At 43.7% G+C, this 23,147-nt stretch overlaps 7 protein-coding genes across 8 annotated transcripts; 1 reads left to right on the forward strand and 6 right to left on the reverse strand.

Moving 5' to 3' along the window:
• Positions 1–1,504: 1,504 nt before the first annotated feature.
• LOC6572481 (phosphopantothenate--cysteine ligase) lies at positions 1,505–8,221 on the reverse strand. Its single transcript, XM_001998552.4, has 6 exons — positions 8,072–8,221; positions 7,079–7,278; positions 6,520–6,963; positions 2,876–3,061; positions 2,640–2,777; positions 1,505–2,568 (listed from the first exon to the last, which is right to left on the reverse strand). Exons 2-6 carry the CDS (start codon positions 7,202–7,204, stop codon positions 2,521–2,523), a joined length of 942 nt encoding a protein of 313 aa, XP_001998588.3. The 5' UTR covers positions 7,205–7,278; positions 8,072–8,221; the 3' UTR covers positions 1,505–2,520.
• Positions 8,222–8,597: 376 nt separating this feature from the next.
• LOC6572480 lies at positions 8,598–12,812 on the reverse strand. Its single transcript, XM_001998551.4, has 4 exons — positions 12,505–12,812; positions 11,258–11,361; positions 9,172–9,479; positions 8,598–9,106 (listed from the first exon to the last, which is right to left on the reverse strand). The coding sequence occupies exons 1-4, from the start codon at positions 12,569–12,571 to the stop codon at positions 8,965–8,967; spliced, it is 621 nt and encodes a 206-aa protein (XP_001998587.1). The 5' UTR covers positions 12,572–12,812; the 3' UTR covers positions 8,598–8,964.
• A 420-nt stretch (positions 12,813–13,232) lies between these two features.
• LOC6572478 (mitochondrial import inner membrane translocase subunit TIM44) lies at positions 13,233–18,229 on the reverse strand. Of its 2 annotated transcripts, none has more exons than XM_001998549.4 (4): positions 17,957–18,229; positions 15,269–15,349; positions 14,658–15,195; positions 13,233–14,604 (listed from the first exon to the last, which is right to left on the reverse strand). In XM_001998549.4, the coding sequence occupies exons 1-4, from the start codon at positions 18,029–18,031 to the stop codon at positions 13,940–13,942; spliced, it is 1,359 nt and encodes a 452-aa protein (XP_001998585.1). In that variant the 5' UTR covers positions 18,032–18,229; the 3' UTR covers positions 13,233–13,939. The 2 variants fall into 2 exon arrangements, with proteins under 2 accessions (XP_001998585.1, XP_015021931.1); XM_015166445.3 differs by lacking the exon at positions 17,957–18,229 and adding an exon at positions 15,492–15,806.
• On the forward strand, positions 15,983–18,525 carry LOC6572479 (protein nanos). Its single transcript, XM_001998550.3, has 4 exons — positions 15,983–16,305; positions 16,377–16,758; positions 16,910–17,343; positions 17,413–18,525. Exons 1-4 carry the CDS (start codon positions 16,264–16,266, stop codon positions 17,674–17,676), a joined length of 1,122 nt encoding a protein of 373 aa, XP_001998586.1. The 5' UTR covers positions 15,983–16,263; the 3' UTR covers positions 17,677–18,525.
• Positions 18,436–20,527, reverse strand: LOC6572477 (28S rRNA (cytosine-C(5))-methyltransferase). The gene is made up of 4 exons (XM_001998548.3): positions 20,366–20,527; positions 20,045–20,294; positions 19,042–19,539; positions 18,436–18,981 (listed from the first exon to the last, which is right to left on the reverse strand). The coding sequence occupies exons 1-4, from the start codon at positions 20,486–20,488 to the stop codon at positions 18,551–18,553; spliced, it is 1,302 nt and encodes a 433-aa protein (XP_001998584.1). The 5' UTR covers positions 20,489–20,527; the 3' UTR covers positions 18,436–18,550.
• LOC26527164 lies at positions 19,573–20,051 on the reverse strand. Its single transcript, XM_015166444.3, has one exon. It carries the CDS (start codon positions 19,991–19,993, stop codon positions 19,616–19,618), a length of 378 nt encoding a protein of 125 aa, XP_015021930.1. The 5' UTR covers positions 19,994–20,051; the 3' UTR covers positions 19,573–19,615.
• Positions 20,528–21,247: 720 nt separating the features above from the next.
• LOC116804909 (protein Skeletor, isoforms D/E-like) lies at positions 21,248–23,143 on the reverse strand. The gene has a single exon (XM_032733892.1). The coding sequence runs from the start codon at positions 23,141–23,143 to the stop codon at positions 21,248–21,250; it is 1,896 nt and encodes a 631-aa protein (XP_032589783.1).
• Between the last annotated feature and the right edge of the window lie 4 nt (positions 23,144–23,147).

Here is a 23,147-nt window from a genome sequence, read left to right on the forward strand (position 1 = left end):
GTGTCACACAAGTCCCCCAATTTTCAAGGGCATTCGTCACGGATCGCAAGACAACATTGAAGGCAGGCCGGAGACAGTTTTTTGGCCAAAGAGAACTCGCTGATAATAAATTTGGATCGCTTGCCTCTGGCATAAAAATTGGGTCTTCCCTTGATTCGTTGCCCTTCCCTGTTCATGTTAGTGTATCTGCGTCCTGTACGTGTGAACGCAATAAAATCTAATTTGATGCACATTTACACACTCACACGCATCAGCACAGTCTATCACACATACACACACACTTACGCACGCACAGACATTAAGGAGAAGAAAAAAGGTTGTTAAATATTACGCTACAGCTGCCAAACGAGTCGACAGCAACAGAAAACAAGAAGGCTCCAGTCGAGACTGCTCGACTAGCAGATACCCTGAACCCTCTAAGCTGATGTTCTACTCATTCTGCACGTATAATCACGCGCTCTGCTGACTGCGCAGCTAGCAGCGACTGCGATTGGGCTGCGCTGCAGTGTGGGAATTTATGATAATTTATTAGTTGAATAATTTCTCTTGCAGTAAGACTATCTTCATGAAACTTTTAGAGGGTGATCATATAGCTGTATATATATATATCATATGTACATTCCAAAGCACGAATCTCTAGTACTTGAAATAAGTTTTTTAGAAATTGCTGGCGAAGGGGCCGTTGTATCCTAAATCTGTTTATTCAAAAATCTTTGTATTCATCGTATGTGTATACACAGTACATCTGAAGTCTCCAAGTCTAGAAGTGTTTAAATTAGGCTGAAAAAACTAAATCAATTTTTCGATTATTCTCGATAAAAAAGTTATCGGATGAGTTATCGAAAAAATAATAATAAATAAATAAACTTGTACGGCCTATGGTATACACGAGTATGCATGCCAAATCTCAGCTCTCTAGCTCTTATATCTTCTGAGATCCTTTTGCTCGTACGGACGGACAGACGGACAGGGCTATATCGATTCAGCTCGTCGTCCTGATCAAGAATATATATACTTTATGGGTTCTGCGAAGATTCCTTCTGCCTGTTACATACTTTTCACAAAACCATTATACCCTAATTTCCCATTTTCAATGGGTTCAGGGTATTAAAAAAACAGCAAATTTTTTGTTGCCTAGTTTGGGGCTGAAACAAAAACCGAAAATGTGGCCGGAAGTGGCGTCGGTTTTGGACCTTCGGCCGCACACGCCACAACCAGGGAACAGTTAAGGCAGGTAGATTAGGCGGCAAAGCCGTAGATAAAAGGCGCTAGCAACAGAACATGCAATAAACATGTGCAAAAAAAGCTGCCACAAGACTCGAGTAACACAGAACCCAAATAACGAAACCCAAGGACCAAGCGGTACTCTGCCACTGTCTACGGTCCGTGCTGTCTGCGTTGGTTCCCGCTTTGTTCTCGCTACACAAGTATTCCGTGTTGTGGCCCTCGGTTTGCGGGCGCTGCGTTAATTAGTTTTCCTTGCTGGCTGTTCAGTTGTTTTTCATTTCCCTTTTTTTTTTTTTTACCCAATTAAATTTTAATTTGCCGCTGGCAGCTGTCAGAAGTTCATGTTGTGTGTGTGTGTGTGCGTTAAGTGTGTTGTGTAGTGTATTTGAAACTGACCTTTAGACGCCACTTGACCTGCTTGAGCCAGACAAGCGTCAAGGCATTAAGTATACGCCACTATAAATTTCCACAGCCAAGGACATTCGGCAGGTCCTGCTACAGCTGTTGTTGTTTATGTTGGTGCTGTTGTTGTAGTTATTGCTATGCACGGCTTGTAAATCAATTGTCGCAATGCCTGCAAACGACAGCCGCCAGGGCCAGCCTGCAAATTGCTGTTTCATGAAGCCGTTGCATAAGTGTAGGTGCACACTGTGGGGGTGGGTGTGTGTGTTTGTGTGAGTGGGTGGGTGGGTAGTTACGCGATGCTCTGCCCCCTTTCAAGCATAAACCAAACAGATAATTGATGATCTCAGATTAATGCCAAAATGCGGGCAACACGGTGCGTATGCTTGATGACAGCAATGACAAAAATGGGATTCGAGCTTAGGAAAAGACAATTCATTATGTAGGTGACATCATTTTTCAAACAGGCAACGATAAACCAAATATAGACGAACAACAACAAAAATTACAAGAAATAAAACATACATACAAAACACAAAACATGTTAACCACCATCATCTCCATCAATTATGGTCGGGCTAACTAGGGCGTGACCATAAATAGATAGATATTAACCATAAATAGTATAGATAACTACAACTTAAAGGTAAGGGCTATGCAAATGGACTTGGCGCTATAACCTGCTCAATATTTGCGGCCGAATGTTGGCGTGCCAGGATTTAGGACGCGACAATAATGTGAACTGGTCACGCAATAGTCCGTTGCCTCGGCGGTGTCATCGTTGCTGCTGCTGCTGCCGCCGCCAATTGCCAGCTGGCGGTACTGCTGCTGGTGCTGCTGGTGCTGTTGGTGTTGCTGTTGCTGATGTTGCCGGCGGCGCATCGACAACGGTCATTGTCGCTGCTGGGCGCTGCTGATGAAGTCGCTGTGTTTCTGCACCTGCGAATGGAATGACGACACGCGTTCAGCCGGCAGTTGCTGTCGTTGTTGTTAGTCACGTTCACACTTACCACATCGGCCACAATGGGCTCCTCTATTTCCAGGCCCTGCAGCGCCTGCTCGCGACTCAAATGCAGCTCATAGGAATCTGTTGGAGTTACAAAGACAACGCGATGCTTGCGTGTCTGAAGGACGTTGGCAATCACCAACTACGGACGAAAAGGTTAAGTGGGAGAAAGAGAGAGAGAGAAAATTAGTGGTGAGATTGCAGCTCGGATTGCTGGCGTGTCTGATTGACAGCACTTACCTTATGCTTATATTTGTTGAGGCTGTCGCGTGCCTTGACAATCAATAGGTTCTCGTCCGTTTCCAGTTTGAAGGACACCACAAAAGCGTGCGGCACCCACAGACTGGCGAGCGGCGCCAACATTTTTGGCACCAATTGCAGCGAGATGGTCGGTGCGCCATCTCCCGATTGCATTTTGTGTGTGGGCTGCAACGGTGAGCGGTTTAGCATATTAATGGAATGACAAGCCAACGATGCGTATGAATGTTGCCATGAGATTGCAAAAACAGCCAAAGGGAGTGCCAACACGCCCATGCAAATACACACACACACACACACTCACATATACATTCACGGGGACTAACGAACCGACAGCCAGTTCATGTGTCCTTGCGCGCAGACAGCGCCGCGGCACAGTGAAAGGCCAGGGCTAACACCCCCAGCCCCTCCTCGCACAAGCTGCGGGCACTTGGCTCTTGGCGCTTGCCACATGGCAAATGTATTACAACTAATTGAAAGCATATTTCAGTCGTAATGGGACGAGCGAGTCGCCGCGCTGCTCATTTGCCGCAAAAGCCGACTTAAAGACGCTTTAAATGCCGCACATACGACGCGTCGACTAAGGGGGGGCGGCGGGGGGCGCTGCCTTTGGCACATGTCCGACGACTTGTTGAACATTATACCCTATGCCCAGATAGGGTAGCTCCTTTTCAATTGCTGACCATTCATTCATTCATTCAGTGCGCGCACAAAGCAGTTTTCAGACAGCCAGGATGGACAGCTAGAAGGACGAAGCTAAGTAGCCAGGACATTGTGCGGCGGCTGAGCGAAATGAAAAGCCTAGCTGCAAGGCATTAAGCCTGACAACGAAGACGAACCAAAGCGACATTGACAATTGCGCAACGCCAACGTCAACGTCGCTGTCGCTGTCGCAGTCGCCGTCGTTGTCGTCGCAGTCGCAGTCGACTCTCTCTTATAGAAAGCTTATCTAGTTATGATGTAAATGATGAAATCAATTCGAACTATGAACTAAATGAACTTTCTCTGAGAAACAAAACTCATTTGCATATATGTATGTATATACACATACACATACATGTATCCCATAGAATCCGATAACTCCGTCTCAAGTATCATATTCTAGTTTTAACAAAGACATTAAAGAGTTTACTCTATTCTATTTTGCTATTCTAAGCAAAATACTTGAAGAAGCAACAATTTACAGGGTTTCCCATTGTCGCGCTGACTCGAGCTAGACGGCTCTTACTTGTTGTGCTTGCTTTTAAGAACTGCCAACAGCTGTTGACATTGAATTTGGTTACTTATTCAGATTCCCTTTCCCTTGCAGATTCGCTTGCTCACTCGCTCGCACTCATTGTGCTTTGAGGCTGTGTCATTGTACCCACCAAATCGCTGACTGTCCGTGTGGGTGTGTGTATTAGTGAGTAATAGTGTCTCAGAATAACTGTATAAGTCGCTGTCTCTTTATGTGCGTTCATGCGTGCTCTTGTAAAATCTTTTGATTTGATTTGAGGATTTGAGCACGTTGCCTTCTCTGTTTGCTCCCAGTGTTAATGCCATCCATCTCCCTCTCTCTCTCGCTCGCTCCTACTCTCACTCTTTGCTTACTTTGTCTTGGCTTTATTCTGTTCGTGTAGTTTACATTTATAATTTCTTCGTGTTGTTTTTGGCTTATTAGAATTTACTTAAGCAACGGTGTTTGCCCCCACAACATCCTTACGAAACATCAACTTGTTTGCCACATTTGCATAAATTTACTTTAAGGTGGAAGGCGTTTTGCCTTAGCGAAATTAAATGCTGTCCTTGGGCCTGGAAAAGCAAGTGGCTGTAAAACGCTCGTGCAAGTGCTAACTGAACTGTAAACATTTTAAGGAATTCTCAGGTGAAAGACGGCGTTTCTGTTTTCCACTTAGCGCACATGTATCCAAGTGATATTTAAGCCCCGTTTGGATGAGCTTGTGGTTGTGGCACAGGCAATCCTGTGTGGATGCACTCGGGTATTATGCAAACTATGCGCATTTCTGTTGACAAATCAGCTGTCAGGCAGCAAGGACCTTCGCTAGAATGCCAGGGTAGAGCTTAGCCTAAGATATGCGCATAAATTTCAATGTACACACATCATCGGGCTATATTCATCATGGGGCTGGGAGGAGCCAGACGAAGGGTTTGCCGAGCACATTCAACAATTCAATCAAGCGAACGATTTGTGGCTAACGCCCCAGCAACCACGAGAGCAACAACCACACACACTGACACGGCGGGGAGCGCCTCAAGCATGAGGCCGAGCGGAAATGCACGAGCTAAACGGAAATAGAGCGTTGCAAATGCCAGTACGGAGGAGCTGAGAGGCTGAACGACCGAAAGGTGGGCGACAAGTGGAAAACTTTCCGTTTACCTGCCCCAACGCTTGCATCACCTGCACATCTACATAAATATATGTATATACTATATTTCACTGTCTGTATGTTTGCGTAGAGTAGGTGAAAATTGCAAGCAGTTAGCGGCGCGACGACGAACGCCTCCAGCAATGAGGGTTTGATGCATGTACTTGAAAACCTTTTGCCGTTGAGCACCTGAATATGTGAGCGCTACAGAGTCAGCTGACAGGCAGCGAAGGGGGAGGAGGGGGAGGTAGAGCAGCAAATGGAGGAGACAGGTGGACAGGCAGAACGATTGTGGTGGATGCAGGTAAAAGGGGCAGGTAGACTATGTCAGGCAAAGGATGCAAACGAAAGCTGCATGAACATGTAAATCAGTGTAACAGTGAAATGAAAATGAAGACTGACTGGGCAGTGGATGGGAAGTGGTTACATGCAACATGCCACATGGCCACATGGTCACATAACAAGCAAAATTATGCAAATCAAATTAAAGACACGATGACAGTAGAAAGGCTGCTGCAAGGACGCCAATAGATAGGATAGACAGCCATGTATCTGGGCGTCGGTGTGGGAGCAGACTATGTAAGTCTCTGCCGTTGACAGGCATCTGATGCTGATGCAAGGGAACAGCTTGTCAGGAGCAATAGTTGACTTTAAGCTGCTGTTGACTGCTCTCGAGCATCCCTACTGCTGCTCGCTCTCCTACTTCCACTACAGCTGCTGCCGACTGCTCCCGAGCCTTGTTACTACTGCCTCTGCTGCTCCTCCTCCTATTCCTTATAGTGGCTGTCACTGCTTCGCAGCTTTGCTACTGCTATTCCTGCTGGTACTTCCACACCAGCTGCTGTCGACTGCTCCAGAGCCTTATTACTACTACTACAGATGCTGCTCCCTCAGTCACTTCTAATATAGTTGACCCTACTTCTTTTACTCCCACTACAGCTGCTGCCGACTGCTCCCGAGTCTTGTTACTACTGCCTCTGCTGCTCCTTCTTCTATCCCTTACAGCTGCTCTCCCTTGTTCCCGAGCCTCACTACTCCTGCTACAGCTGCTGCTCCTACTGGGGCTGACGTCAAATATGTGCAGAGAAAATATGTCAAGCCCAGAGCCCACAATCAACATGGCGAATCGATAAAAAGCAATTTACAGGCCACTGAAACTGGCGACTGGCGATGGGCAATGGCGACGCCAGTCATTGAATGACGAGTGCAATCAATTACAAGATTTCCCATATGACCAACCGTGCCATCGGTTCGACTCACCATCATGTCCTCGGGTATGTAGAAATCTGATACGGCAGCGGCCAAATATAACACGGCGCGCTCCTCGAACGCAGCCAGGCACTCACAGGCGGCGCGCAGCAGCCACATGTAGTCGACGACGCTGGTGAAGTTGACGTAGAGAATCATTTGGGTCTCGCGCGCAATCTTGTATTTCGCCAGTACGGGCGCAAACACATCCACCGAGTCTGGCTTAATGGCAATCGTGGAGCTCTGGCTGTTGTCCGCTATGTCGAGCATGTCGAAGAACTGTTGACCGGTAAAGTGGCGCGTGAAGGGCTCCAGGGATTTGTGGCGATGCATAAAGATAACGGCATAATCATGATCCAGGAAGTACTCGGCACTCGCCGAACCACGCGTGCCAGCGCTGAAGTTATCTACGAAGCGCACCGTATTGTGCTCCAGGGGGACAGTGGTGCCGCCCGACTGTGCGAAAGATATGGATTGCGGGTTAGAAATGGGGCTGGTCAGCTGATTAACGGGGGCTTAATGGGGATTGGAGCTGTCGTCAGGCAGAGGGCTGGGATTAGCGAGTGCTTACCGTGACGAGCACAATGCGGTTCTGGAGCTTATTGTGTCGCTCGCAGAACTCCTTGAGCAGCGAACGATTATCCTCGAAGTCTGCGGGCGGCAGATGTGTATTGTAGAAGTCCTCCCAGTGCGTCATGATGCTGTTTTCCTGTCGTTTGCCTGCTGATGATGTTGTCTAAATACTGCCGTTGGCACGGGCACGGGCTCGAGCTACGGGTGAAGGAAGCACGCAAGGAAGCACAAAAACAATAGCGTCGGAAACGATGCCTTGCTTATACCGTTAATTGATACAAAAGCGCCCACGCATACACACACACATGCACGCGCAGCAGCAGGGATAAACACTCGGACACACACACAGGCATACACTGCTAAAAAGCGAACGGCAACTTGAACAATCAAAGCGACAACAGCGGCAACAAAATTAAGCCACGCAACTAAATTAATTACAGCACAACGTGTGCTGCAAGCCGCGTCTACAGCTACACGGATAGCGCGTCAGAGCTTTCGCACTATTCGGATACAAACTTCACACTGCACACACTTCACGCTGCTCTACGCAATGCTCTGCCTGCAGCGACAGCGACGGACAATTGTGTACTGGCGGACGTTCTCGTGTCTCTGCCGAGAGACTTTCACTTGCTTTCTTATCAATGAAACTGTTCGACTAGAGTGCGCATTCGCATTCGCAATCGCGTTCGTATTCGAACGGCAGCATAAACTAAGTAAATATACGAGAGGGGTCCAGCTTCTCTCGTGGCTGCTTCGGTTGCGCGAGGACTTGTGCATTCTGGGGGACAAATGTTCGAAGCAAGTGCGATAGAAGAGCAATAACACGCTACAGTCCATTGTCAGCTGTGCGAGTGAAGAAGCAGACATCGAACAGAGCTGCCAATTAACAGTCATACCGATGAGAATACGAGTTGCCTTAGAACACTTTCATACTGTGGCAAAATGTTGCCCCTGTTGCCGGTTAGTATTACAGTTGCAGCATTCTACCTACTTTATAGCTTAAGAGCGCGCACCTTATGTTGAGTCAAGCAGAGAGTATTGAATGGCAATTTAGGGCAAACACCACCAGTGCAGATATATAGATCGAAACACGCGTATTCAAGTTTGACACACTTTGACGAAACAAGCACAAGTTCAAAGTGCAAATTGCTAAGAAAAACAGCTGTTGCATGAGTCTGTTAGCTGTGGAGTAGCTGGGGCAAAAGAGGAGCACATATGTTAACAGGAATTTTCCACTCAAAGTTATTTACGATACATTATTATTTTTTTGATACAAGCTTGTGAACTAAACAATCGCCGTATAAATATATTTCTGTGTATTTTTTTCCACACAATCTGCAAATAACTTTGCATACAGTATACGCCCTGTAATCCTACAGTTATGTTATTATTTAACAGGTGACGCGCCCATTTACGCAAAACTGAGTCTGTACACGCAAAAGAGCAAGTTTAATTATTTATTTCAGTAATTTCAAAAATAATCTCTTAGATAAATTTGATTTTGATTTCGTTTAATGCACCTTTTTAAAATTTATGTTTTTTTTTTTTTTTTATTAAATACTTTAGTTTCTGACTCTGAGCATGATGTTAATATAAAAAGAGTCTCTAGAACAATATCACAGAAGCTTAAAACTAATTGGCATGTCCAACTGCGGGTGAAAACTTTTTACAGTTCAGCGACCCTCATATTCTAAGATGAACTTTAGTATTGTTATTTAATGCGCGATTATGTATGTGTTAGTTAATTGACAATGCACACAAAACCCTCGTTCACCTCTCACTCACACACGCACAGGTGTTTGAATGCAGGCGACGCTATCAAGTGCAATTTAAAATATAATTAAGCGCTAATGAATCTCATCCTACACAAATATCCACATCAGACTACGATCGCGTCGTAGCTGTCGTTGTTGTTGGCGCGTAGGGGCTCAGTGTGTGAGGATATGTCACATGAAAGTCCGGGTCGTCAACGCCCTCCTCGTCCACATCTCGATTAACGAGTCTCTCGCGCATGCCATAGCGTTGCCTGGAGAAGAGATCATAGATTAGAGAATCGTACAAATACAATATTAAAAGGCTTGTGCTACGTACTCCAGGTGCGATCTCCATATAACGAGTCCGGCGTATAGACACACCGAGACCAAAGCCACGACGACCAATACAATGCTTAGCAGCATGTGGCTCTCGCTAATGGCACTCGACTCCACATTCACGGGCGTCATCTCAATATTTTCAGCTATGAAAGTATCGGTGTCCGTGTTAAATATGCCGTGGCCCTTGAAACGCTCCTCCAGCTCCTCGCTGCTATCCCGATCCTCATCCTCGTTGTCGCCAGACTCAAGTATTTCCACGTCGTATTTATAGTTGCCAGCAAGCGCCAAATTCGTTGCAGTTTTTAGCTACAAATACAAAAATAATAGAACCGTTAGATACCCTTTTATAACGAAGCAAGGCATATCAATTTGGGCGTACACATGTCTGTCTGTCTGTCCGTCTGCATGTGGGTCGACGTTGGCACGTGAGTAAATTTCAATTTCAACATTTTCAATGGTTTGCCCGCCATATAATTTATGCTCGATCAGTTTTCACAACTTGACGTCACAATCTTGGCAACAAATTGTTTTTAAATTGAATTAATTAATTCACCACTCGAGCAGCTCATTACAAGTTCCTGTTTATGCCCCAAATCAGTTAAAAGGTTTACACATACATATATGCGGGTATTATCAATGGTGACTCATTCACATCCGGAGGGTTGATATTCGCGATTAAGCGGTTAAAATTCCAAAAAGACCTGAGGCTTTAATTTCACTTTATTTGTAGTATCAAGTATAAATGTTCCAGATTAGTCACGCCCAATGGCGTGACTTGGTAACTTATTTATTTAATGTTTACTCTATTAAAGAACTTTGTATTTTATTAGCTGAATTGCATAAGAAAGTATATTATATCAAACCTTTGAGATTTTTATAAAATATTAAGTCGTTAAATATTCCAAATATGTACTCTGATTAATAATATGCTGGTACGGAAGTGAAAGAGCTCGACATTTCAAATATGAACTATATATAATTGAAATTTTCCTTTCCAAGTGTCGGTAAGCCTTGAACTAAAACATTTCAAATATGTATCATATATAATTGCAATTTTTCCTTTCCAAGTATCGTTAACTCTTGAACTTAAGCAAATGGATGATTGCTGTTATTAGGAACACGTTGCATGTTGCGATTTCGCATTCGGATTGTATAACATATTCTATTCTCTAGGCCTTCGACTGACCCAGAGGTTGTAAGTTAAAGCGAACAGATCAGGTCTGGTCTGGTCTGGTCAGATCTGTAATTGAATAAAGTCGACTTGTTGGTTCTCGACAACAAATGCTGCTACGTGACTTGTCATTATTCAGTTTTCCAGATCATGTTTCTCTACAGACGCGCTTCAATTATTCAGTAGCGACAGCCATAACAAAATATTATCATAAGCTGCAATAAAAATAATAGAATATTTTATGGGTGGAAAGTGATCCGCTATTTGAACAGGTGAAATCGCATGCGAGTCGCCTCAAACTTTAGTTTGTTTAGCCAAGAATGCGGCATTGAGACGTCACAGAAATTACCTAGAATGCGGCTTTAAAGCGATTCGCACTGGGCTCTGGGCTGTTGGCTTTGAGCTTAGGCTGAGTCATAGCCATGACGACAAAGCTCGCTGATCAGGTGGAAGCATTTGGGGTATCCACATTGTCTCGTTCAATTATAACTCAATTTTTTATGGAATTTCGTGACTAAGACGCTAAAAACCCTCATCGGAGACTTCTTCAGCTTTGTTTTTCTTTTTCTCTTTTTTAATTTCATGCAAATGGTCGTAACGTGCGTTTGAGCCTTATAAGGCAAGCGGCGCGCGCGTGTCTTTATTGCGGTTTTCGCATTTAATCAAAGTGAAAATAAATAAAAAATGTCTTAAAAGCGTAAATTTCCGGTTCTGTTTTAATAATAAACCGGCCGAGCTGCATAGCCATCATATCACATTACATTTCAGCTGTGTCTGCCGCTCCGTCAACCAGCCAGACAGACAGACAGTTAGTCAGTTAGTCAGTCAGGCATTCAGGCACCTCACTTGAGGCCGGTCTTTTGTGTGACTTTGGTGTCCCAGTTACTCGGGGTCTCTTTAGGGATTAGCTTACCTCCTCGCCAGCGCTGACAGCTGTTTTATTTTTGGCTGCCTGCCCATTCGAATCACTTAGCTCGGTGTCAGTTTTCTTCGGTTCTTCCAAGGGTTTGGCATGAGCTGTAAGAAACGCAATTAAGCAGAAAAGATCAAGATTTATAATTATACATAAAAAAAAAATAAATAAATAAAAATTACTTGGTCATGGCATTTTCCTTGGAAGGCAACTCTTCCACAGACAGCTTATAAATATTTGCACAACTTGTGCGACTCTAAAACAATTCGCACCTACATATGTATTTTTATTGGGCCAATCTAAATATTTATCTTGCCTAGAAACATATTCTGAGCTCTGACTTCTCAGAAGAGACTGGCCTTTTTTTAATGGAGATGCTTTTGGGCAAACAAAGAAACGTGCAGAGCCGACAAACTCAACCGGCAAGCTTAATAACGAAACCAGTCCATATGTACCAGACACATTCATACATATATACATATGTTTCTATATACTTTTGTATATTAGATGACACAAGCAAATAAACACATTCCTAATAATAAAGTCGCGTTTGTTTCTCAAGTCTGTTTGGCATGCGAAACACATAAGACGCGCATAAATCGCCCCGAAAACGCGTGGAGAAATTAAGGTTTGCGAATAATTCAAATAAAGGTTGCCCCCAATATGTACATTTGTGGGCCTTGAATAAATACTGTTTAGTTACTAATGAGGAATAGTAACTGTAAGAAAATAGCATGGTAAAAAAATAAAAATACATTACGCATGAATCAATTGCTTATCATAGGCAGTACATGTCATCAGAATCGCGAACATTATCTTATCAGGCTAATAGGAGGGCAACTTTTTAAGGAAGCCAAAGCACGCAGTTACACATAACATAACATCTCTAAATATATGAGTTTTATAAGTGCGACCTTGATATTAAGTGCTCTGGGCTCTTGGCCACCGACTGAATTGGCATAATAAAAAGCCATATTTATGCGCTGTAAACTGGGCTTGCAAACTGGACCTGCATCAGAGACCCGTTAACGTTAAAGTGGAAGGCAAAAGGTAAGATCGGGAGTATCTGCCTCTGGCCAGCCTTCCAGCTGCATTGGAAACTAGTTTCCAGATAATGCAAGAGTGGCAAAATAAATACTGCGACGCTGTGTGGATATTTTAAGTGTGCCTTGGCTATCTGTCTATGCCTTGATGTATGTACATACATATATACATATATGTGTGTGCGTGTGTGTTTATGTACTTACAGAAACCCGTCGTCAGAAGCGCCAAAAGCAAGAGACTGCAGAATGTATTACCGCTGCTGACACGCATTTTCGTTTGACTTGTCTGAAAACTTTTTTTTATCAATCGTTAATTAATTCGCTTATCACTCGCTCGTAAATTAAATAATATTCAGTCAGGTGCGTCAGCTGATTATTAGCTAGGTGAGTAAGCTTTGGGATATTTAGCTTCCAATTATTTAAACATAAAACACTGTTCGATCATTCCCGAACTCTAAGCCCGGAAAGTTTTTGCGCGTGCGCTCACGATGAGTTCCGTTTAAAGACTGAACAAGCGCACAGTGTTGATTTCGTTGGTCTGCACTAAAAAAGCTTTTGAGAACGAAAGACAGAGAGACAGCGAGAGAAAGAGAGCGTACGTCAAGTTCAAGTTAAATGAATAAAGCGTACGAAAGAGTACTTATTTTGTAAAAAAAAAAAAAACAGTTCAAAAGCGTTGCCACATCCGTTGCAATTTACTGGTACTTTTTCTTTATTATTATAAGTATACTTGTTTTAATTTATTATACAAAATTACTTGTTTTTTTATATTTATTATAGCTAAGCTGTTTTAGAATTTAACTTTAACATTTCTGGCTTTTCATAATCAACATTAATGTTGATAAATTAATGGTACATTTCGTACCTACATTTCATTTTGTATATTTTGAGAACCTATGTATATTATAATTAAAATATCAAAAACAATACAATTGAGTGTATTTCAAAGACTTTTGTATTTATTATTAAATATGCTAGACTTTTAAAACGTGTAGCAATGATTTTACAAATAATAAGTGTTAATTGATGAATGTGGCTCTTTAGTTTCAGCTATTCGGTACAGTGAATTTATCTCTATGCCTAAGATGTCCGCATAGGCTGGCCTTAAAAGTATTAACAAATCTCCTATACTCAACAATTTAACTTAAGAATTACAAATTGCTTGCACTTTCAGCTTCAACATTTAAATTTGGGCCAATCACTTGCGGCCTCCGAGCGCCGCCGGCCACGCCGCACTCTGAGCACCCAAGCTCACGGTTTAATATACAGCTTACAAGATAGGATAAAATATACAACATATATAGCGCCATGAATGGGCGGTCAGGGTGTAGCGTGGCCGACGATGACCGTAGTCCGTCAGAGCCGCGTGCCAGGTGCATAGCCAAGCCAGCAATCTACTGCATCACAGATAAGCTAGGAAACCGACCAGCAGCCCCGGCTTGGCTGGGCAGAAGCACGCGACCAGCAGTTGGCAAAATAATCTTCGAAGTAGTAGAAGTATAAGAGCGAAACTTTTGCACACATGAAGAAAATGAAAACCAACTGCTACGTTAAAGTAGAAGTGTCTGTCGTTTGTCTGTCTAGTGTCTGGGATGATGAGAAACTTAAACTGCTTAGTGGTAAATTGTGTGCAGCACGTTTAAACAAATTGCTCCTGACTGTTGGCCGACAGCTCCATCAGTCGCCAAGCGGCCTTGGGATTGAGCTCGTTTCTATCACGGCACAGCACCCACACGTAATGCACGCGCATTACCTTTTCCGGATCCCCTTCGACCACCTGGCCCTTCTGATCCCTCACGCACATGATTTGTTGCGCCTGGAACGTGATTATCAGCACGGGTCCTTGCTCCATGACTTTGCCCATGGCCAGCTCAATGTTTTCAATGTCGAGGATCTTGGAGTCCAAATACAGGCCGGCCTTTTTCGCTTGTGTTATGGGCGTTGCAATTATGTTGTACGTGCTCTCGAAGCACCAGTCCTTTAGAATTTCCAGATCCCCTCGCACAATGGCCTCCAAAACATTGGGAATAATGTCCTTTTCACAATCATGCAAAAACTGCTTCTGATCAAAGTTCGGATCGATTTTGACTAGTTCGGTCATCGTCTCAGACAGCTCGGTTTTTGAAAACAGACCGCCCATCACGTCGGATACCTTGTCCGTGAGCAGACGGGATGCTCGAATGACAGGATTCTCCGATTCGTCGTACTTTACTTTCCAATCAAGTACTTTATTTACATACGTATTATTGTTCTTAAAATTCTCCCACGACTGGTAGAACTTCGAGTCCTTGTGAAGCTCCAAGCCTACAAAGTAAATCATTATTAAATTTCAAAGCAAATTCAGTTAATTGCCTTACCTAATGCTTCCGTATTTGCCTCCACAACCCGCGAGCTATCGGACAGATCTACTTGAACGCGTTTTCGCAACTTCACGGGCGAGCAATACACGCGATTTTCTATGCTCGTCTCATTCATTTCCTTTTTGATTAAGTTCGTTGTATCGGAAATGGCTTGGAAGGCGCCAGACTGTCCCAATTTTCCGCTGGTATCCGTAATAGTATCGGTGACACCCTTCGCCGTTTTGGAGAGCTCTTCAGAAACTTTCTTGGCCAAGTCCGATTTGGAGGCATCGTCAAGAACATCGCCAACCTTTTCCTTGATGGCACCCAATTGCTCTTTCAATATGTTGGAAGACTTTTGCGCCTCGGATTCAACCATGTTGAATTTCTGCCGCGCCGATTTTAACGCATCTGACTGTTCCAATTTTTGCGCCTCCTCGCGAAACTTTTTTATACTATCCTTCATCTCTTTGTTCTTGTCCATTTCACTCCGCACATTATCAATGAATTGCGAAAAGAATCCAGGCCGGCGTCCAGGTGAGCTATAGAGCCGTTGCTATAAGTCGGGCGAACAATAGGCTACATCAGATCTTGACTCTAGCTAAAAAGCTAAATTGTTGGATACTCACCGGTTGTTGTTGCAGGTTGTAGCTAGCTAATTGATACGTAATGAAACATGCGCGCTCGCGCGCTAAGGCAGCCAATTTGTACTGCAATGAAAGAGCGGTTTTATAAATTAGAGATAGCACGACGGGAGGCTACAGCCGAGCCAAATTTAACCTCTAAACGGTCACATGTATAGAGCAGTCCTGCTGTTGACGGCAATATACTAACTATAATGTATGAACCTACCATTGTGACAGGTATTGCTGCTGCGTGGAGATTTTCCGGACTTTTGCTATGCAAGGAATGCTTGGGCAACTCACGTCAATCGCAACGAATTTATGTAATTCGGACCGTGAAACACGCACGTATAAGAATCTGAGTGTCAGCTGTTTGGAGCGTGCAGTGTTGGCTAATGACGAGTACAGTGCTGTGGAACGTATGTGGTCGCTAGCGGAGTGCGAATTGTTGTATTCAATGGGACGATGGTGGGTGTATGTGCAGCAATCGTAATTATTGAATTATGGCGGGTTATTGTCGCCACAACTACCGATGTATTAAATAATGAATTGATGTGTATATCTTGGTTGCTCTGTTTTAGTATTTTGTCAATTCCCTTTTCGCCTACCATTTCGGAGACTATGTGGCAACGCTCTGAGCGTATTGCGCCGATTCAAACCGTTATTTCGCCGAGCTTAGCCGAAGACTTCCAGGAATTAAAGCGAACACAATAGTATGTACTCTCACTCATATATTTGCTTTTGTAGTTGGCGCCACTTGCTGATCTTTTAATTTTGAGTAATTTATTATAATTTTGTGCCAGTTTAAACCGTGAAGTTAAGTTAAATCATAATTAAATATTAAAGAAGTAGCGCATAAATATACTTCAACCAAGAAATAATAATAAAAGAAACAATTTAGCTTAATTTTATGTGGGAAAGAATTGGTGCAAAACGAAAAGCGCAATAACGGCACTTTGTACTTGTCTACATTCCAATAGACATTGTTTTTGGCATTTATCATGTTTCGCAGCGGCAACAGCCTGGAAAGCAGTATACCGATGGTAAGTGGACGCCATTGCAAGTCGTAGATGGCTTTTGATCTGAAAATAATTTAATTGTATTTATTCGATAGGACAATATGGCACCCTTCCATGGTATTGGCGGTCTCAATATGTACTTGGACACGGCGTCGCAGAACGTCTCGCCACCTGTTTCATCGGCAACTCTGAGTCCACCGACGACCCCATTGACACCGGAACCTACGATGTCCTCGACTCAGTTTCCCCTGCTGACGGACAGCAACCAAGTAAATATGAACGCCTCTGCAGCCAGCACACTGTTCTTGCAGCGCCAGTACCAATATCACTTACTGCTGCAACAGCAGCAGCAGCAGTTGGCTTTGGCGAAACATCAGTTGGCTTTGGCTGCGTCTGCGGCCGCTGCGAATCACCAGCAAAAGGATGAGATAGCGCATTCATTAAAAATGTTTGCCCTGCTAACGGCCTGCAATACAGGTGAGTGCGAGTGGGATAGGTATAGATGGGAGGGAACGGTACAGTCACAGTCTTCGAAAGAAAGTACATTTAACGGCAACAACGGGACATTCATGTTGAAGTTTGCTGACAGTAAAAAAATGGCGCTAATAAATGTTATGCCTCTTCCCAGATAACAACAGTGCATCGACCCAAGATGCAATGCAGGAGTTTGCATCCAATGGATACGTGAGCGATGAGCTCAATTGCTTTCAGTACAACAATCAAAATACAGTCACACCGCAGTCGTCGCCTCTGCCACGACAATATCCAGCTGGTAACTCGACGGCTTCGGCGACGGCTGCGGTATCCTTTGTGCCGCCCTCACTAGCTGCTGCCCATTGGCTTAATTTCAACAATTACCGCGAGCATCTGAACAACGTGTGGCGCAGCATGTCCTACGTGCCGAACTTGGCAACCACTACAGGAGTTGCTATGGGCACCCAAAAGAACGTTAATGTTGGACAGCCAATGCCCCCGGATCAAGTACGCAATATCAGCAATGTGAACGTGGCGAGTACTAACAAACTACATAAGCGCTATAATAATGGCAAGACCAAGGAATTGGTAAGTAGAAGGCTATCTTTGATAGTCGGCGTAGTTCCTGATTATTTTGTATTTTCTTCCATGCTACAGGTGCCCAGGCACTGTGTTTTCTGTGAAAACAACAATGAACCGGAAGCTGTGGTCAACAGCCATTCGGTGCGTGACTCCTACGGACGAGTGCTGTGCCCCAAGCTGCGCACCTATGTATGCCCCATTTGTGGGGCATCCGGCGACTCGGCGCACACCATCAAGTACTGTCCTAAGAAACCTATTGTCACAATGGAGGATGCCATTAAGGCGGAGTCGTTTCGACTTGCCAAAAGCAATTACTACAAGCAGCAAATGAAGGTTTAATTGTGGGAGAAGCTCTGGTAGTTTTTCATACGTGTACATAATCTATATATATATAGCTATATATGTATATATATCGATTATATTATTATATATGTATACGTGATCCACATTGAAATGCTCAAAGATGAGCAGCGATAATTTAATGCGCCTGGCGCGTTCGATTTTATTATATTTTTTTTTAAACACTTCGGTCAGATTAGTGTGTTATCATTAACAAAACACACGCTCAAACTTCAAACATATTTGTTTCATAAAATTCAATAACTATAAAATTACTTACGATATCGTAACTTTTGTAGAATCGTAGCGGCCGATAAAAATGTCTAAACACTGGCTTATTGATTTGTGCCAGCATTTTTGTTAACGCTAACGACACTTAGCGATCAGATAATCTGCAATATTGGTCTGATATATCTTAATCTATTATTTTTGGATTGAAGACTTTGAATTTCGAACTGCCAATCGTGATAGAGTTTAATTTGAATGCTAAAGAAAAGAGCAATGAATATTTTCGATGGCAGACTTTTCAGAGTACAAGTTTTTAAATTTTGACATCAAAAAATTGATTAACAACAATTTTTATTATATGTTTCATATATATTCTTTTTTTTTAATGTATCAACGCTCATTACCAGTATATATCCATTTTATATATTTATTAATATGAGGCGATCTTTAAAACTTATAAATCACGATAAATGTTATACAAAAGTATATTTTATTTTATTTTTCTTTTTTTATAAAAAAATGCAAAGAATGTTCAAAATGTTCTATTAAGTTTAATAAAAGTTTATGTAAATTGAAGTTGAAATTAACTGCAAAAAGAGTCAAATAAAGTACTTAATTATACTATATGCGTTTTCCTCTAGCTGAGCTATTCGTTGTCAGCATCCGGACGTTTCTCGAACATGGCCAAGAAGATGCCATCGGTCAGATCGTAGTCAGGCAGGCAATACAAACAATTCTTGCCAATTTGAACGTACTCCTTGTCGCCCACGTTCTGCCATTTATTTCGTAGCGCCTTCTTGCAACTGAGAAGCTTGAATGAGGGATTCAGCTGGAGGCAGCGCTGAACAACCTGCTCGTTTTCCTCCTTCCAAAGGGAGCAAGTGCAGTAGAGAATACGTTTGACATTTGGAAAGGCGCTCATGGCGTGCGATAAAATCTTGATTTGTAGCCCAGCCAGTTTGTATAGACGTTTGTCGTCTTTCTGCTCATCACAGACGCTGATGCGGCTTTGCATTCCATTACCGGAGCAACTGGGATCCACCAAAATATACTCGACGTCTGGACATTTCGTGGCATCTAAGGTCGGAGAAGATGAGTTAGCTATGGAATATGAATCGTTCGTAGTTTTCTACTGACCCATAGTAAGAGCATCTCCCAGTATGGGCGTGACTATCTGGCAGCCCGCCTCGTTCGTAATGTCGCACAAGGCCTTGTACCGCTCTTTGGATTGCTCCACGGCATAGATCCGCCCTTTGTTGTGCATCACATTGCAAATATGTAGAGTTTTCATGCCCGGAGCTGCGCACAAGTCTAGCACGGTTGATCCAACTGGAGGAGCTAGCAGCTCGGCAGCTAGGCAGGTGGCCTTGTTCTGCAATATGAACTTTTTGGCGTGGACGAATTCATGGGAGGCCCAGTAATGGCTCCACTTGTGATGGAATATCAGCACTCCCTCCACATGCATGTCCATCAGGAACTCGTCTTCCTCCAATTCCCGTATGGCTGCCAGAAAGTCAGCATATGTGCCGTCTGGGTCCAGCTGCTTGCGCCGCCACTCCTCACCATACAAGTAGTCCAGGGCATCGGCGACACTGAGCAGATTCGTATTGATGCGTACATATCGTGGATTGGGCTCTGTGTGTTTAAGTAAAGAAAAGCATGGAAACGTGTTACAAAAACTGTCTTTTATTACGCCTGAGCTTAAACTAAATTATTGTTCCTTCTTATTGTCGTCATCCTCAATTGCCAATGCAGGTGGATCCTTTTCACGGACAGCCTTCAATACATACATAGCTACTATTGTATTGACCACCAGCACGGCCGTCAGCACAGAGTAGCAATTCACTTGAAATGTGCTCAGTTCGGGAAAGGATTCCTCCAGCCAGCTGCGCACCCCATAGAAGCCAAGGAAAGGCAATGTAAACATGAGCACGCTGTATGCCATTAGCCAGAGAAACACCTCTAAGCTCTTGTCCACATATTGTTGCTCAGCCTCGGGCTTAGGCTCAACTTCCGACTTTTCTGGTTGCACAGCTGAACTCTCTGGGGCAACGGCAAGCGCTGATTGCTTTTTCGACTTTTTGCCCATTGCCAATTAATACTGTGTGGTCTACAGCTACGTCTATATTTGAGCACCTGCCTTTCTTCTGCTGCTCTGAGCCGCTAATTGCCTGTTGCAATTTCTCCTTGTACGAGCGCACTGTTCGCACTGGTTTGCTTTCTCCGTTTAATTGTCCGCGTCCGAATATGAGTTCCGTAACTAGCACCTTGGCCAGTGCGGAGTCCAAGTTTGGATTTTCTTTCAGCAGTCCCGTCTCCTCGATAGCGTTGTCAATGGCTCCTCTGTTGTCGCTGTAATGTTTTAGCACCGCTTGCAGGCTTCGGACGCGCTGTTAATATGAAAAGATTCAGTTGCTCTCATTAGCTGCCTGGCAATTGAACCAAATATCACACTACTAACCGCATGCTTTTCTTCAAATATCAACGATTTGATAGATTTTTGTTTCTCAATGGCAGCCTTTAATATTTTGGCTGTTGCTTTATATTGGGTGGGCACTTTTATTGAATGTGTGAATTGGCTCATGATGTATCACGTGTATAATTGTATCGAACCATAAGAATAAGTTCGCGTGAGCAACAGATAAAACTGAACTATAGAACAAGCCAGTGGTTCATTTAGTTCATTTCTATAGATTCTGCTAATATTAAAGCGCGCGCTCTTCGATTTGATAACAAATAGTTTAGAACTTTCTCTATATTTTGAAGCATTTAAAAATATATTTACTGTTTTTTTTTTATATATAAATTAAACGGTCTCTTGACTTAGATTTTTGTAATACACCAGTTTTATTTTATTGTTTTAGATAACAGTGCAATAACAGTTTTCAGACCAAGTTTCGATAAGCAACAATACGATAAGCATTTCGATAAATTTACCTGTAAGCATATTTTCTGTGCATTTCGGTTCAAATATTTTAACGAACCATGTAAACGTCTATTAAATGTAAAAAATAAATAAGTGAACATTCATCGATTCAAAGTATATTTTAATAAAATGTACTTCATAGACAACGACTAAAATGCATATTAAACATAGATTATAGCTTAGCTAATTGTGTATGTAAAATTGTTGTTTTATTAAAATTAAGAGCATCATAATATTTAAACACATATCAAGAGGTGACTACATCTAATACGGTATTTGTTGTGGTATATGTATGTGGTTATGAATACAAATTCAATTGCTAACTGCTTGCAGTTGTAAATGCTTATCTAATCAATGAATTAAACTATTGCGCACCTGTGCTGCCAACTCTCTCTCTGCCTCTTTCTAACTCACTGTTTACGTGCTATTTTCATTTATGTTGGGCTTGAGCAAGTGCAACTTGGTCGAAATGGGCCGCGATGACGATGTTAGTGATGGCGATGAATGTGAATGAAGGGTGCTGTCGGTGCTGCTGCTACTTAAACGCACTGGATTCGTATGATCCGGCTGCACACCTGCCTGAGTGGTCGAGAGGAAATCTTCTGGCAGTTCCCCGCGGTAGGCACCAAACTGTGGAGTGGTACGTATTAGCTTCTCCAATGGGGTTAGACCGTAATGCGTGTGACGCGAGTGTCCGCTGTCGCGACCGTCCAGTTTCGGGGGCAACACCAAAGTGGAGTCCACTACAGATTTACCATCAAAGGTGTAAACGGCACCGCTGGGAACTCCAGATTGGGGTACCTTCCGGTTGTCAGGTGGCAAGTAGTATGTATCAATGCGTTCGGCTGCTTCAGCTATCTTTTCGTCTGGATCCATTTCCAGATCCTCATCTAAACGGTCCTGCATATGGTGTTCCTCTTCCGCCGATGGTTCGAATAGACTACCTATGTCATCATAGTCCATATCCTCATCGGCTGCAATTGCTGTTTCTGAAGAGTTTTGGTCTTTTTCAATTACATTTGGCTGATTTGTTGCAGTCAAACGTTCATCTTGTCCCTTTGCTTCACTTTGCGCCTCATCCTCGTCACCGTTAAGAAATAGCTCCTCAAGCGATGGCTTTCTAAGTTCAGCCGCCGCTGGGAGTGTGTGCTTGATTGCCACTGAGGGTAATCTCAGTGGAGATGGAACCTCTGGGACAGGCTCAATGACTTCTTCCTTAGTACTCAATGCTAGCATTGTTGCATTGGTGCTGTCCAAGGGAGATGGTATAAACATGGGCTCAAAGCTCTGGGTCTCGGTGCCACTTTGTGCGGTTAGGAAAAGCGTGTCTGTTTCCATAACTTCGTCGATTTCAGAGCCTGGATCTTCGCGCCTATGAGCTACCTGGTCAATCAACTCCGGCGGAAGCCTTACGCCATTGCCATCCTTACGCACAATCGGACGGAAGCCGCTCTCAACCACAACGGAGTCTGGCTTAAATCCTTGATTAACTGCCGGACGCATGCTGGCAATTTGTTGGGGCGATGGCTCATCCGGGATCGGATGTTTAATAATTGGCACTATTGTCGTTGTTGTGCTGCTTAAAACTGGCTGCTCCACATTGTTGTTTGACTTAAAGTATGAAGTGGTCTTGAGCGAAGCCTGAGGCTCTAGGTCTACATACGGTACGGGCAACGGGATAACGGGCTTCGCTTTGATTTTGGCACGCTCTGCGGCATCGGGTTTTCTTTGTCCAATGCCGCTGAGCTCCGTTGGCTGACCTAATAACAAGACCGAAGCAGCTATCGGCTGTATGGGAAAGTGTTTCTCCTTAAGGAAGGACTTCAGCAGGCTGGGTACGGGCTTCCGATAGTGGTTAACAATCAACGATGACTGTGGAAGCAGTCCACCAGGCGGCGGATGCTGTTGCGGCAACACTGGTCTAGAGGCAGGCACCTTCTTGATGGGGCCGGGAAAGGGTCGACGTCCGGGCAACTTGACGGGATGGAAGAGCGGAGCATTTTGTGGGGGACGCAGATATTCGGATAGGCTAATTGTTTTTTGCGCCAGCGCTGGAAGATTACTAGTTAGATTGTGATGCAGTTGCTGTGCAGTATGAGCGTGAAAATGGTGTGGATGTGGAAATGGATGGTGTGCGTGGTGCAGATGCGGATATTGTAAACGCTGATGCGAATGAGAGTTAACAATGACAGGCGGTGATTGCGGTGCTGCGAAAATGGGAAGCTTTGAATGAACCGATGCTGTGGATGAGGATGATGGTTTCAATGAATGAGTTTCGCCATGCAAAATCTCCGGTCTGGCTGGGGCCAGCATTGGT

This window comes from Drosophila mojavensis, unplaced genomic scaffold (assembly GCF_018153725.1).
Source record: "Drosophila mojavensis isolate 15081-1352.22 unplaced genomic scaffold, ASM1815372v1 contig_19, whole genome shotgun sequence".
Taxonomy (NCBI): Eukaryota; Metazoa; Arthropoda; class Insecta; order Diptera; family Drosophilidae; genus Drosophila; species Drosophila mojavensis.